This window comes from Glycine soja, chromosome 8 (genome assembly GCF_004193775.1).
Source record: "Glycine soja cultivar W05 chromosome 8, ASM419377v2, whole genome shotgun sequence".
In the NCBI taxonomy this organism is placed as follows: Eukaryota; Viridiplantae; Streptophyta; class Magnoliopsida; order Fabales; family Fabaceae; genus Glycine; species Glycine soja.
In genome coordinates this window covers 14605909-14621682 of record NC_041009.1, presented here as the reverse complement: position 1 = coordinate 14621682, position 15774 = coordinate 14605909, and the positions used below count along the sequence as shown (strand labels likewise).

At 33.1% G+C, this 15774-nt stretch overlaps 2 protein-coding genes and 1 pseudogene across 3 annotated transcripts; 1 reads left to right on the top strand and 2 right to left on the bottom strand.

The window, feature by feature from the left end:
• Positions 1-3150: 3150 nt before the first annotated feature.
• On the top strand, positions 3151-4863 carry LOC114422208 (soyasaponin III rhamnosyltransferase). The gene has a single exon (XM_028388435.1). The coding sequence runs from the start codon at positions 3289-3291 to the stop codon at positions 4705-4707; it is 1419 nt and encodes a 472-aa protein (XP_028244236.1). The 5' UTR covers positions 3151-3288; the 3' UTR covers positions 4708-4863.
• Positions 4864-5126: 263 nt separating this feature from the next.
• Positions 5127-6899, bottom strand: LOC114423935 (annotated as a pseudogene).
• A 458-nt stretch (positions 6900-7357) lies between these two features.
• LOC114422207 (beta-xylosidase/alpha-L-arabinofuranosidase 1) lies at positions 7358-11955 on the bottom strand. Of its 2 annotated transcripts, none has more exons than XM_028388432.1 (7): positions 11243-11955; positions 9863-10150; positions 9583-9752; positions 9372-9469; positions 8863-9213; positions 8227-8637; positions 7358-8135 (listed from the first exon to the last, which is right to left on the bottom strand). In XM_028388432.1, exons 1-7 carry the CDS (start codon positions 11681-11683, stop codon positions 7564-7566), a joined length of 2331 nt encoding a protein of 776 aa, XP_028244233.1. In that variant the 5' UTR covers positions 11684-11955; the 3' UTR covers positions 7358-7563. The 2 variants fall into 2 exon arrangements, with proteins under 2 accessions (XP_028244233.1, XP_028244235.1); XM_028388434.1 differs by lacking the exon at positions 11243-11955 and adding an exon at positions 10418-10440.
• Between the last annotated feature and the right edge of the window lie 3819 nt (positions 11956-15774).

The window sequence follows — 15774 nt, the reverse complement described above, 5'->3', positions numbered from 1 at the left end:
AGGTAAAATCACAGTCGAAAATTCACAAACACTATGCACTATATCGATAAAAGCAAACTTACAATAATGACATGTGTCAATAAACATCAACGGGGTGAAACTTCAAACAACTATGAATAACATCAAACACCCTTAATATAGCCACACACTTCCACACAACATACTTTCACAAACCATATTCAATCTCAATACTATGACATTTTTAAGAGAAACAAACATCAGACCATTCCTAACTTGAGATTAACATTCATTTTCCTAAATGGATCAATCATTCACAACCAAATTGGTGTTTATTTTCAATGTCTTACTCCAATACCAATGTGAGTTCCTGAAAATTGTTCTTTTGAGCCACTTAACAATACAATTCACAACACCGTTCGGCTAACCAATGACCAATTTGTGGATGAAATCTACTATTGGAACCATCCATAAATGAAGCTCAACAATCTTTTTTTCATTATCTGCAATTGAAAAAATGATGATGATGTTTGCACAACGTTAATGTGTAATGAGCAATACTCATGTGTTGATTTTATAGAATTATTATGTACCATCAGCAAAACAACTGATGGTATACTCAACCTACATCGATTCACCATCACTCTACTCATGATGCAATGTTGTATTACAACGACAAGTGAAAGATACCACGACAAGACGATTTTTTGGGTTACTTCTTCACTGGAACAAACCCAATAAGATTTCAAATTCCTTTGGGATGTAGCATCGAAAAAAATCAAGGATATCATCAAACAAGTTGCGCCTATAGGGGTTCCCTCCGATGAAATTCACGAATCACAATTGATCAGACAATTGTTCTTTCGACAGACAGACCATACAAAATATTTAAAAAAATTAATCGAGTATCAAATAATAGAGTTAAAAACCAATGAAAACGTGTTAAATGTATTAATAGGACCCAACTACTGAAGCATTTTTGTCCAATAGAAATTTTTACCTATTTTTGACAATCCAATAATCTAACTATTGGAATAAGACATTTATGTTGTGCAACACCTTCCAAACTGTGATTAGTTTTGTCATTTTCATGTTTGAATTATTATTGTTAGTATATTCCGTTATTTTCGTTTTATTATGTTTCAATTTTATTTTACTATTTTCAATTATTATTGCTATTATTTTTTGTTAGTTGAGAATTTTAATTTTTTCATAAAATATAACTAGCATGTCATAACTATATATTCATTGTGTTCTTTATAATACATATTTAAAAAAATTAAAAAGATCGAAAGTCTTGTATAAATTAATTATTATCAATCCAAACATATTATCAACATTTAAAACTTAAATAATATATGCAAAAAAATTATATTTAAGAACAACATCATTTTCTTTAAAATTAAATGTCATTATTAAAAAATCATATTCATTAAATTAATACTATTAAAATATTTAATTTTTTTATTAATGCAAAAATAATATTAAAAAATATTTTAAAATAATTAAAATGTTAACCAATTTTTTTTATTAATGTAAAAATATTATTAATAAATAATTTAAATATTAACTAAAAATATTTAAAATTTATTTTTAAAAATACCATAATTAAAAAAATGATCATTGATTCTCATAGCCTTAAAAATCAGGTATATTTTGAGAATTAGTCATGAAAGATGTGTAGTTTAAGGATTTTAAAAAGAGAAAGTATGTAATATTAAAAAAAAAACGACCACTTACCCATTCTCACGTGGTTTTTTTTCTTTCTTGAATACACCCTCTCTCTTGTTTTTTTCCTAATATACACCACTTTTGTAATTTAATTCTCAATCTACACTATTTTATACTTTGTGCTTTGATTCACACTTTGCAAATGAACGTGACTAAAGAGATCCGATAGTTGCAAACTCAAATAAACGTGAATACACTCTTTTTCTTTTTTGTTTTTTTTAATTTAAAATATTATAAAATTATATTATATAATTATTTTAATTGATTTTAAAATTACTTATTTATTAAATTAAATTTTATAATTTTATTTTTTTAAAGAAAAATAAAAAAATTGGATAAAACTATAGTACAATTTTTTAGTTACGTTGTATGTAATTTTGTAGTTAAATTTATGTACTGTTGATATTTTTTTGTTATGTTCGTTAATTAAAAGATAAGAAAATTAGTTAGTAGTATTAAAATGAATTAAAAAACACAGTGAAAAAATAATTGATACATCAATCTTACGCAATAGACATAAAATTTTAAAGTGCAATAACTGAGATGATAGTAAAAAATAATGAAACATATTAAAAAAATACAATTACAACGCAAATATGACAAAACTAATGATGATCTGAAATATGTTATGCATGATACATGTCTTCTTCTATTTTGATTACTAGTTTGTTAAAAGTAGCCAAAATTTCTGTTGTGGAGAATCGTTTTCAATAGTTGGATTGTGCTAACACCTTTAGCACATTTTCGTTATTTTTCAATTATGTTATTTGATATTCAATTAAATTTTCTGAATACTTAACATAACCTAGTTGTCGAAAGAACAATCGTTTTATATGTAATTTTAAGTTCAAATTTTGTTTTGTTCGTTGTGCAATAAAAACAAAGTACTCATAGCTGTTAATAAAAAGATCAACGATGGCATATAAAATAATAGCCGCGTGGTTTGATTAGGTGGCACGCTTCTTATTTCATATAAAATAATAGGTGCGAGGTGCACGAGGAGAATGGTGCTGAGGTGAGAGGATTACTTACATACAGAATACACATTTGAAGACGAAAGAAATTTAAATGTTACCGAATGCCAAGAAAAAATTAGTTTCATATCCGCAATTTTATCGAATCTTGTGAAATACTTTGGATACCAAGTAGAACCTAAGTTACTAAATACATCATACTAAATAAAAAAAATTAATTTTTTAATTTTTAAATTTAATTTGATTTTTTATTTTTATTTTTTAATTTGATCCTCTAATTTGATCATTCCATCTAAATGATCAAAATTAACAATTCAACACCACCGTCACTAAAAAAAATTTAAACCACCACAATATGCATTTTCTCTTAAAAATTTTATTGATTTTAAAAATTAGAATATTAAAGTAAAAAAAAAATAAAAGAACAAATTCAACTTAAATAATAAATTTAAAAAATTAATTTAACCTTAAAAAAAATTGCAGTATCACTGGGCTCTTTCTAGTGCCCACAGAGTATCTATATATAGCTGTGAGCCTGTGACCGAGGAGAAGAAATAAGTCAGAACCTAGGCAGGTCGATTGACATAACACCCGAATCCAAGTGAAACGAAAAACACTCATCATCATGGATTCAGTTGCATTAAATGGCAAAAGCAATGATAAGCCTCTTCACGTTGCCATGCTCCCATGGCTGGCCATGGGTCACATATACCCTTACTTCGAAGTCGCCAAGATTCTTGCTCAAAAGGGTCACTTTGTTACCTTCATAAACAGCCCCAAAAACATTGACCGCATGCCCAAAACCCCGAAACACTTAGAACCATTCATCAAACTCGTGAAGCTACCCTTGCCAAAAATAGAGCATCTCCCAGAAGGCGCAGAGAGCACAATGGACATTCCGTCCAAAAAAAACTGTTTCCTCAAGAAAGCTTACGAGGGCCTACAATACGCCGTTTCCAAGTTGCTGAAAACGTCAAACCCTGACTGGGTTTTGTATGACTTCGCAGCTGCTTGGGTCATACCAATAGCCAAGAGCTACAACATTCCTTGTGCTCACTACAACATTACCCCAGCTTTCAACAAAGTCTTTTTCGATCCACCAAAGGACAAAATGAAGGATTACTCGCTCGCAAGCATATGTGGTCCTCCCACGTGGCTTCCTTTCACCACAACGATCCATATCAGGCCTTACGAGTTTTTGAGAGCATACGAAGGTACCAAAGACGAGGAGACAGGTGAAAGGGCTTCTTTTGATCTCAACAAGGCATATTCAAGCTGTGACCTTTTTCTTCTAAGAACCTCCAGAGAGCTTGAAGGAGACTGGTTGGATTATCTTGCTGGTAATTACAAGGTTCCTGTGGTTCCAGTTGGGTTGCTTCCACCATCCATGCAGATAAGGGACGTTGAAGAGGAAGACAATAACCCTGATTGGGTCAGAATCAAGGATTGGTTAGACACACAAGAGTCGTCATCCGTGGTTTATATTGGGTTTGGGAGCGAGTTGAAGCTGAGTCAGGAGGACCTCACTGAGTTGGCACATGGCATTGAGCTTTCAAATTTGCCTTTCTTTTGGGCATTGAAGAACCTGAAAGAAGGTGTGCTTGAGTTGCCAGAAGGGTTTGAAGAAAGAACCAAGGAACGTGGCATTGTTTGGAAGACTTGGGCACCCCAGCTTAAGATCTTGGCTCATGGAGCAATTGGAGGGTGCATGAGTCACTGTGGCTCTGGCTCTGTGATTGAGAAGGTTCATTTTGGGCACGTGCTTGTGACTCTGCCTTATTTGCTTGACCAATGTCTGTTTTCGAGGGTGCTGGAGGAAAAGCAAGTGGCTGTTGAGGTTCCAAGGAGCGAGAAAGATGGGTCTTTTACTAGGGTCGATGTGGCTAAGACATTGAGATTTGCGATTGTGGATGAGGAAGGGAGTGCTCTAAGAGAGAATGCCAAGGAGATGGGCAAGGTTTTCAGTTCCGAAGAACTTCATAATAAGTATATTCAAGATTTCATTGATGCGCTTCAGAAGTATAGGATTCCTTCCGCTAGCTAAGCAGGATTCATGCTTTCCATTTTTCCCCTTCTTCATTAGCGTGCTTTTTTATCCTGTAATAAACAAGGTTATTTCAACCCTGATTTTAAAAAATAATTAGCAACCGCGATTTTAGTTGGAATGTCAAGTTAAGGTTTGTTCTTGTTTCTCTCTGTATTTTAGTTTTTACTCTTTAAATATTTTTGGAATAATTCTTATATATAATTTTGTTTTTACTTTGGTTTAACACTACACTATAAACTATTTAAATTAATAAACTCTCTAAAATAATAAATTTATCCGGTCCCGACTTGAATCAATGTAAAAAATTAAAAAACTCGATAAAATAATAAGATAATAATTTTTCGTGAGATCCCTTTATAATTTTCGGTCCTAAGAAAATCATAAATTAATAATTCATAAAAATTGAAAAAAATATATTACACTCTATTGAAATATGATTCAATAGTTGTCTGTTTTTCTTTAAAGTTCAAGTCTATTTGGAGCCCATCTCTAACTTTTCTTATTGCATCTAATAACTCAGGTGTTGTATTTTTGTATTGTATCATAAAGTTGTGAAGAATGTTTGACGCCATAAGTGTTTCCTTTCGCATAACAGGCTCCGAAGACACTGTATCATCTTTGGCGTCATCCTCTGCATTGTTCTCAATGATAGTACCCACAATATCTTCTAAACTCTGAACCTCCGAACATGCTTCATTTTCACCTGGGTAGTTCATTAGATTGTCGATATTCATCTTATTACGATAGCCACATTGATTGATCATAGTCTCAAGGTCTTGAGTTTCTTCATCAAAAGTGGATTCATCCAAATTTCTTACAACGTCACTAGCTAAACGAATTTTATAGTGTAAAAAACAATTCGTTATTGTTTCTTTTCGAACATCTATCGTCTAAGCTGGGATTGCCAAATTGATAGCATCAAGGACATTTATCTTCCCTAGATCAGATTGTCCCACCTCATAACCTTCCAATATTTTACGGTAAAACCTTCTACGGTAATGCATCTTGAAAGCTCTTATTATCCCAACATCGCAAGATTGAATCTTTGATGTCATGTTGGGTGGCAAGAAGAACAACTCAACGTTTCTTAGCCCTTCAATATTTCTTGGATGTGCTGGACAATTATCTACCACAAGTAGAACTCTTCTACCATGCATCATTTGGTCAAATGAACGAACATATTCATCAAAAAACACACTAGTCATCCATGTTTTTTTGTTAGCTCGATACTGACAATCCAAGCTATTCATGTTGACATTCTTGAAGCAACGGGGCTTTGCATATTTTCCAATAATCCATAGAGGGATTTTTTCAGAGCCATCTTCATTGCAACAAATAACTACCATCAACCTTTCTTTATCTTGTTTTCTTTCTTCAAGTTGTTTTGTTGCCAGTGAATGATAAGCTTGTAGCCTATAAAACAACCCAGTTTCATCCATATTGAAAACATTTTTCATAGGGAACTGATCAATTTTCTCTTGAATCGATACCAATTTCTGCTCCATGTCTTATACATCAACAGACCCACTCTCGCCAAAACGACGAAATGACTTTATGTCATGTCGGTGCTTGAATTTCCCAAGCCATCCTATAAAGAAGTTAAAATCTGAATCATCACGAGGGTATACGAGTTTCATTGTATCTCTTGCCTTCTGCAAAATTAATTCTCTTGTGATATTCACACGTTCTTGATGCTGGAGAAACCACTCATAAACAACCTTCTCCATGTCAGGATATTTTGTTGGTTTGTGTCTTTTGATCTCTGCTCTTCCCTTTTCTATTTCAGCAAATAGATAGTCATCTGACCGCTTAAGTGTATTTGATATTGTTCCTTGACTAACTTTCAACTCAAATTTTCCCTCAAGTCATCTCTACAAGTCTTTTTGTGTGCTTGCAGGATTATCTCTCTTGTACTTACACAACTCCTTACATATTTGATCTGACATAGTTAATTTTGCAACACATTTTAGAAGAAAAGTCATCTTGTGAGATATGGTTTGAATACTCTAACACATTCATGTAATTTATATATGTCAAACTTACTTAAAAATATATTGATCACATTTGTTCCTCTTGTTTACATTTACTGTACTTCAAAAGTCATTATTGATTTCCAATGCATATGAACACAATAGTTAGTAATTTACGTTGAGTCTCAAGATTCGCTGCAACGTAATTCTAAGAGTCATAGACTAATTTGTCTTTTTGTTTGGTATGTATAATATAATTACTTAAAAACTCTTTAAATTAATAATTATTAATTTATTGATAAATTAATAACTCTCTAAATTAATAAATTTATCCGGTCTTGAAATTATTAATTTATAGAGTTTTAAGTGTATTACATTTTTGCATGTATTCTTGATTGGACTCCAATATGTGTATTAGGAATTGGAAAGTGACTCACGTTTTACAAAGATATTACTAATAAATTGCTCAATTATATAGCGGAATAGTTCAATTTATAGATTTTGGCCTTTGGGATTGCATTCCTTGAATATATTGTTCTTATAATTGGTCCTATTTTGAAGCTCTTCACGGAGACAAGCATGGCCTGTAATTCTCTTCTGCACGATTATTTATTTTACAAAATAGAACTTTTAAATAGATATACTTAATGCCGACGAATTATAGAACAAAAACTCAGTTTTACGTTGTCAAATCATATAATGTGGGCTCTAATCAAAATTTGATTTTGTTTCCAAATTTGTGATTTGAATATGATAATACAAATCAGAGAATTTTGTTACAGTTTCCTCCGACTTATTTCTGGTTCCCTAGAAGAATTCTTTTAAGGAAACCAGGGAGGAAAAAAGGAAAAAAAAAATAGTGAAGATGATTTGAAGACTTGTTTCAAACACTCACACTTAATTGATGCTTCAAGTTTCCGACATGAAGCAGATGTTGTCCCAGTGGAACTTTCCTATTGCCAAGTTCATCAACCACACTCAAATCCTTGCAAATATCTACCTTGAACCTAACCTGTGCTTCTGATTTTCCTGGCAAGTGCACTTTCTCAAAACCCAACAAGTGTTTCTGAGGAGCATTATGCACGTCAGGAGGAGTAAAGAACAATAACACTACATGGCTACTGCTCATTTTCCCCATGTTCTTAACCCCAAGGTGAATATCGAAGGCCAAGTTTTGGCAATGCTCATCAGCAACATCAAGTGACATGCATTCTGAGGAACGGCATTCATGATCTTCTGCTAGAGGAACAGACACCAATTGAGGTGCTTTAACTATTTTGTGCTCAATATTTGAGAAGCTTATTCCATCTCCAAAAGAGAAAACAGTTTCCCCTTTATAAAATCTGTATGTTCTACCAGGGTAACCTGTCGCAGGATCTGCCCTCATGTTCATGTTTGTCATTGGCACCTTGTTTACATATGATTGTGGATACCATGTCATGGGTAGCCTTCCACCTGCATCAGGAAATCATCCATCAGTGTCAAATTTGTATCATTATAGGATTGAATTTTCTTTTATATATAAGGGAGACTGTGAAGGACTTACTTGGATTATAAAACCCAAAAATCACATCAGCTATGGCAGCTCCACCAGCTTCGCCAGGGTAGCCAACCCATAGGATGCTTGTGATTTTATCATTAGATTTAGCAAAGGACACATCCATGCCCCCACCAGACATTATGACAAGAATCACAGGTCCCTTGGATGCATTAGCAACTTCACTCACTAGAAGTTGCTGTTGTCCTGGAAGAAGAATGTTAATTCTGTCAAGACTTTCTGCCTCTATAGCTAGACTTGCACCAACTACAATCACTGTTGCATCTGCAGATGCTGCTATCTGTGTGGCATCATCTAACTCTGCATTCGCACATTGCACATTGGGGCAGCCGGCAGCATAGCTCGTAGGAACTAAGGCTGTTAGTGCTTGCAAGGGTGATATATAGTTGCAAGGAATGCCTGCAAAATTTTAGGAACTGGTCAAATATGTGATGTTAAGCACAAGGTAGAGATAATAAAGTGTTTAACTATAGTAACAAACCATTTGATAAATTTTCCCTGCAGTTATAAAAGTTTGGTGCTTCCCCAGAGAAATAATTGATACGTTCAATCATTTATCAAATTCGATATAGTTCCCAACTTTATATCTATGAGGCCTAGTACAGGAGTAGGAAAATTTGATACCTTCGTAGTTTCCAATCATGACCCTGGTAGCATTAGCATTGGGCCCTATAACTGCCAATGATTTAATGGCTTTGGCATTGAGAGGCAATGATCCCAGACTATTTTTAAGCAACACAATCCCTTGTCTTGCTGCTTCACGGGCGAGCTCCCGGTTCTCTGAAGTGCATACATCATTTGGACCAAGGTTACCATAAGTTTGCTTGCTTGGATCGCCATCAAAGAAACCAAGACGCATCAATGTGGCAAAATTGTTTGAGACAGCATTGTTAATGGATGCTTCATCCAATAGCCCTTGCTTCACTGCCCCTTCTGTGTATTGGCCAAGATAATTTCCACAGTTCAAATCCAACCCTGTGCAATCAAACATTACATATAAAGAAGATAAGTAAACAGCTATCTTGCATAATTTGTGCCAACCAAGGCTTGTGCAAATGAGGATTGCAATTTATTGAGAATCCAGAAATTACCAAATGAATATGGAAGTATATAGTCTTTTCATATTTTCTTACCTGCCAGAATGGTTTCGGCTGCAGCTTCTTCAGGAGTCTTGGTGTAGTGCTGATCTTTGAAAAGCACTTCTACTGAGTCACAGTCAGAAACTATATATCTGCATATCCCACACATTCATATCATTGTAAAAACCAGTACATTAACAAACATGATCTAATTATCCCTACCTAAGTTTACAAGATTTAGGATTCAAGGAGAGTTCTAAGATACCCATTTAATTTCCATTCGCCTCGGATAACCCCCTTAAGGAGGTCAGGATCTGCGCAGGTTGGTTTACCATTAACCTGGTTGTAGGAACACATGACACTGGCAACATTCCCGTCAATCACGCAGCTCTTAAACGGTGGTTGGAATGTATCATCCATATCTTGTTGTGTCACCTAACAAATTCAACCAGAGATAAGAAGGGCTGACAAAATTATTTTTCTGCATTCACATCACATAAAAACTTGTTGAGTTTTCAATCAATGTATGTGGTAGATTAGATTACCACAGCATTGAAGGTGTAACGCTGAATGCCTTTCCAGTTATCCAAATCATAGGCTGTATAGTGTTTGCAACAAGCAGCAACCTTGAGCTTGTTGGAGTCTCCATCATCAGTTTGTTGAAGACCTTTCACGTATCCCGTTGCGTATTTGCTACTTAGCAAAGGGTCTTCCCCTGGTGTCTCTTGTCCTCTTCCCCATCTGGGATCTCTGAATATGTTTATGTTTGGTGACCAATATGTCAAACCAGCCAACCCCACATTGTACATTGCTCGGGCTTCTGTTGAAACCACCTGAAATGACCACAAATTAATCCTAAACACCACTTGAAACTCATTTTTTTTAAGTTCAGTGCAGACAGTAACTGTCTGAATTGTGATAAATCACAAAAATAGATGACTCTGCAGCAAAATATCACTAACTATTCATTTTGATTATTTAAAGCAATTTGGTTATTTCCCATTTAAATCTACTATCAAAAATTGATAACAGAGAGACTGATCCATTTTGAAACTACATCACTGGCAAGCAATCGGCATCAAACCCTCTCTGTCATTCACCTTAGTTTCAATATGAAAGCTGGAAAAGAAATGGGGAAAACCCCATAAATATCTAAATCCAAATTCTGCAGGTTCACACCTGAGAACTCACCCTAAACTTTTGTCTCATTTATTATTGTATTGCTTAATCAGGCATTTTTACCTAAAAGTCGAGAGAGTGAAAAAAAAAAAACTTTGTAACTACCCCACCCACCCATTTACTTCTTTTATTCAACAAAAGAATATCTTCAACCTCACTGCTAAAACCACCTGTAAATAAGTCCATATTCAAACCTACTAATTTAAGAACACCCGATATTTTTTTTTCTAGTGCTTTAATTTTCTCTTCCCTCTAATTCGTTGAATCAGTAATGTAGATCATACACCATTATTTGCGAAAGAAATAGTAGGAAAGTCCCCCACAATGACTTAATTTTAAAGAAAAGTACCCGTACAATGGCATATCAATTTCACATTCAGAAATCAGAACCTCACCAAACTCCCTAAAATTTTGAGAAAAAACCATCAACTTGAGTGACTAAAATTAACGACTTCTGAGGTCTTCCTCATTTATATTTTTTATCGGCAAATATTAATTTATTAATTTTTGTTAATACTAGAAATCATTCCAATTTATCTTTCTTTCTTTTCTTTCTTAAGTATCTAACCAACCTTATTTCTCTCATTTCCTCCTGGTTCATTAAAAAGGGAAAGAAACCAGCTTTTCCAATTTTGCGAGGAACCTCTTGTGTTGTGATCCACCCCCAAGAAAGAAAAAGGCAAAGACTGACTTTAAGACATGACAGAGAGAAATTAATGAACTTAAAGAGTTAAAATCTGACTCACCCTTCCAATGGCCTCAAAGAGAGAAGCGTTGAATGATGCCGCAGTGAGAATGGGCATAGGAAAACTAGTGGCTCCAGGAACCAGACTTGAGAAGTGGGTCCCAGGTCCAACGTTGGAGACTCCATGAAGTGCCTCAGACCACCATTCGTACTTGGGAATGCCGAGTCTACTCACACTGGTCGCGGAATTCACCAAGCTTCCGATTTTCTCTTGCAATGTGAGCCTCTTCACCAGGTCAGCGACCCTGTCCTCCAGCGAGAGTGACTTGTCACAGAATCCATAACCTGCCAAAGCCGGGTTCTTCGCAACATCGCAGGCAAAAACAGAGGATGTCTGCCCCGAAACCCGGTCGCAATTCAACAAAACGGTGGCAACAAACATAAATGAGAAGAAACAGAGGAAAACAGGAACCTTCGGTTGTCTGTTTTCGGTGCAGGCCATGTTATTGTGACCTCCGAAACTCAAAACAAAGGGATAAACAAACCGAAAGGGTGACAGTGAGTTTATGAAGAATAAAAGGAGCTATCTAATCTATGTACTATGATTTCTGAGTATGGAGAAGATTGAAAATGGAAGTGAAACCATGTTAATGATGGCACATTGTTTTTTAGCCCTCTCCCTTTGAATGCAGTTGTTGCTTTTGGCGGAGAGCCAAAGGAACAACTGAGAGAATAAAATGTGTATATACAAAAATGATCAATAACTCATCCCAGTTAAAGAGATTTGTTTGGAAGCACAACTTGGCATGGGTGTATATATTGGCGCCTCTACTGCATAGTGCCGTGGTGGGTACACTTTCTTTTCTTTTTTTAAAAAAAATAAAAAATATAAATTGAATTGAATAAAAATTAAAATAATAATATACCATAATTACCAAAAAACAAAAAAGCAGCATTGCCTGCTACGGTAAAATCACGTGAGGCGGTGTATGGCCTTTGGCGGCTAGATGATGCCTTTGGCATTTGGCTCTGTTTGGAGGGATCGGTTAAACCAAATTGTACGGAGTGAAAGTATACTTATTTGGCTCTGTTTGGAGGGATCGGTTAATTTTATCATACAAACAGATTTTGAGAATTTATTTTCACTATTCACATACATAGCAAAAAAAAATTAAAACAAATAAATATTTTAATGGTGAAAGAGAATTAAAGAATTAAAATTAATAAAAATATTTACAAAAGACTGAAAGTATACTTTATTAGTGTCCAGCGTAATTTTAGAAAAAACTTATGAATTTAGGATAAATTTACTGTTATTAAAAAATTAATTAATTTTTTAAATCTTAACAACTTAGTTAATTGGGTCTTAAAAAGGACCAGAGGTATTTGTTTAATTCATACTCCCTTCTTTTTTATTTATAATACATTTTAAAAAAAATATTTTTTTATAAAACTCTCTTGTATGAATTATTTTTTTGACTAATATGATTTTAATTATTTTACAGTAAATGCAAGATAACTTCATTATTTTCTTATGAGAATTGAAAAAGATGACTAGGACACATTAATTAATCACATAAAAATGGCTCATTATATTTCCCAGTTAAATAAAATAATTACAAACTACATATGATACATTTTCATAAATAAAGAACTAAAACAATTTGTTGTTTTTATAGAAAAAAATAAACGTTAATGTATTTATAAAGATCAAAAACATATATACTTCTTATATTGAAGATATAAGATTGGTTAAATAATTAAAAAAGATTTAAAAAATTACATATTCAATCTTTCTTACTAATAGAAATTAATAATTAATATTTATGGATAAAAAAATATACTTATCATATTAAATATAGTATTTAGAAGATGAGACTGCAATTTGCCAATTTGCACTAAAGACAGCGAATCTAAAGTTACGGAAATTTTGATACGTAACATTACTGATATTGATACTAATAATTGCAAGGGAAAGGGTTGTCCTCTATTAATATAATACACTATATATTATATACGAATTAATTGCGATGGAGGGAAGTGAATCTTGTGAAACTTAGCTGCGATGGGATCCAATTCCTGTGTAGCTCCCAACTTGGACCTGCGAGGGTTTTAGGCTGGATCAAAATAAATGATTTGGCTTGTCATTTTCGTGGGCGAAGCCAATTGCCATGGATATGATAATGAAGCAAATAATTATACAGTATGAGGTTATGGGTGAATCGTTTGAGATTTTTTGTGCTCTATGTTTAGTTAGTCATAAGATGCATTGTTTGCTCATGTATCATGCATGAGAGAGTGTTCTCAAAGTTTCAATGCATCTCAGGATCGATCTTTTTTAGTAATAATACCTAATTTCATTACTAAAAAATCACTTTTTATCTGTAAAAATCAAATACAATGTCAAAAATTTATAATAACTCATTCAACCTACTTAACCAACTTAACAAACTAGATCCTTTTGGCATTTATTTTAAAGACTCAATTTGAATTATTAATGATTTTTAAAAGACTAAATTAGTACGTATTTGCTTTTATAGGAATTAACAATATAAAAAATAGTTAAAGTATTAAAACATATCATGTCTGTAATATTAAGGAATTATTTAATGATTATTTTCAAAAAATTATATTCAGTGCAATAATTTTTTATATAAACCAAACTGGGTGTTTACATTTAATTGCCATTGTATTAGTTAACACTTTTGACAAAAGCTGCACAATCAAAATGTGGGTTGTAACATTTAATTGGATAAAAGGGAAGGTTTATAATATTCCCACTTTATTTTATTTTTTTTAATTTCAAAATTCAAATCGAATCAACAAGCTATGTTTATAAAGATCCTACCACAAATTAGAATGAAAAATAAAATTTACAACATTTTATGTATATGTTTTGGCACATTTAATTGACATTGTGTTAGTTAAGACTTTTGGCAAAAGCTACATCTAATCAAAATGTGGGTTGCAACATTTAATTGGATAAAAGGGAAGGTTTATGATATTCCTACTTGATTTTATTTTTCTTTAATTTCAAAATTCAAATCGAATCAACAAGCTACTTTTATAGACCCTACCCTAAATTAGAATAAAAATAAAATTTACAACATTTTTCTATAAAAAAAATGTATATGTTCAAATTGAAAAAGATATATATGGGAATTGTAGTATTGTTTAAAGTTAAATATACTAAATGCTTGCATTTTCATTTACTAGTAACAAGAAATGCTGTCACTTGTTTAAACGTACGCACATTGCGTCAGAACGATGTGGGTGAAGAATGAATTGAAGCCGATGAAGCTGGTCAACTAAAGTAGAGGTGATGAAACGAAGTAGGACAGCGATTGGTGGAATTACTCTCCTCTACGGTGGACCCGAGCACAGGTAAACCAGTCTCAGGGTCCAATCATAAAACTAACTTAAAGTTTGGATCAGTGGGACCCACTCACATGCACAACAATCTTCAAGGACGAGAGTGTGTGGGGGTCCAATTTGACTCATTAACCGGTAGCATTGCTAAGATAGATCCTCACCGTAAAGCACCCACAACACAAGTTGCATCAAAATTGAATTTTAAGTTCATGAAAAAAGCAATATTGTGTTGTGCACCAAAGAATTTACTGTCATGAATAATAGTTGTTGTTTTTTATTGATAAATAGTTTGATAAAAAAATTGTTAGAAATATCATTAATTGGGGATTCAAACTCATAATTTCTCATTCGTTTTACTTTCATTATTTTTTTTTATTAAACCAATTTTATATCTCTCTATCATAAATAATAGTATTTCAGAATGAGAATTATTTGAGGATTTGTAAGGTAAACTTTTATTGAAACTGTAAAATTGCAAAAGTAGTGGAGAACTATAAGTTGTACGCTCTGCATATACCCCTTGCTTTTTCTTTGGTGTAAAATGGCCCAATGGTATGCCAGCAATTCTTGACAAAATTATTCATGCCCCTACTTTCCCGCTAAACACTTGTGAAGGAACTACTATGTGACTGAAAATTGGACCCATCCATCCATATGTGTGGTATTTCCTTTAAAAGGATAAATCAATATTATTTATATTTACCTTACTAGACAAGACAAATCAAACTGCTTAAGCCATACTCTTAAGTGTATATATATACTAGTTCTTATTTATAAGGGGGAAAGGGTTATCACTAGGCATACTGATCAATGGTCATGTAATCATTGATAACTATTAAATATAAGTTATTTTGATAATAAAAATATATTAAAAATATTTATTTAATAGTTATTTTTGACTTAAATGATATGAATTGATATTTTTTTTATTTATGGCTTGTAGATATGAAATGAAAATGAAGGATTAAAATAAAAAAAATCTAGAAAATATCAAAAAATACAAATGAGAAAGATTTTTTACATCAAGCTCAAGTCCACTCCAACAGCGATAAAAAGGGAGTCAAAGTCAAGGAAGAAAGACACGAAGTCTCAGAAACCCACACATCGAGTCTATCCCTTAAGAGAAATCCTCTCTCTTTATTCATCCATCATTTTCTTCCATCCACCTCAACCCCCTAGAGTGTAAAAGTTTTCCATGACAATGAGAGGTTAAAACCCTCA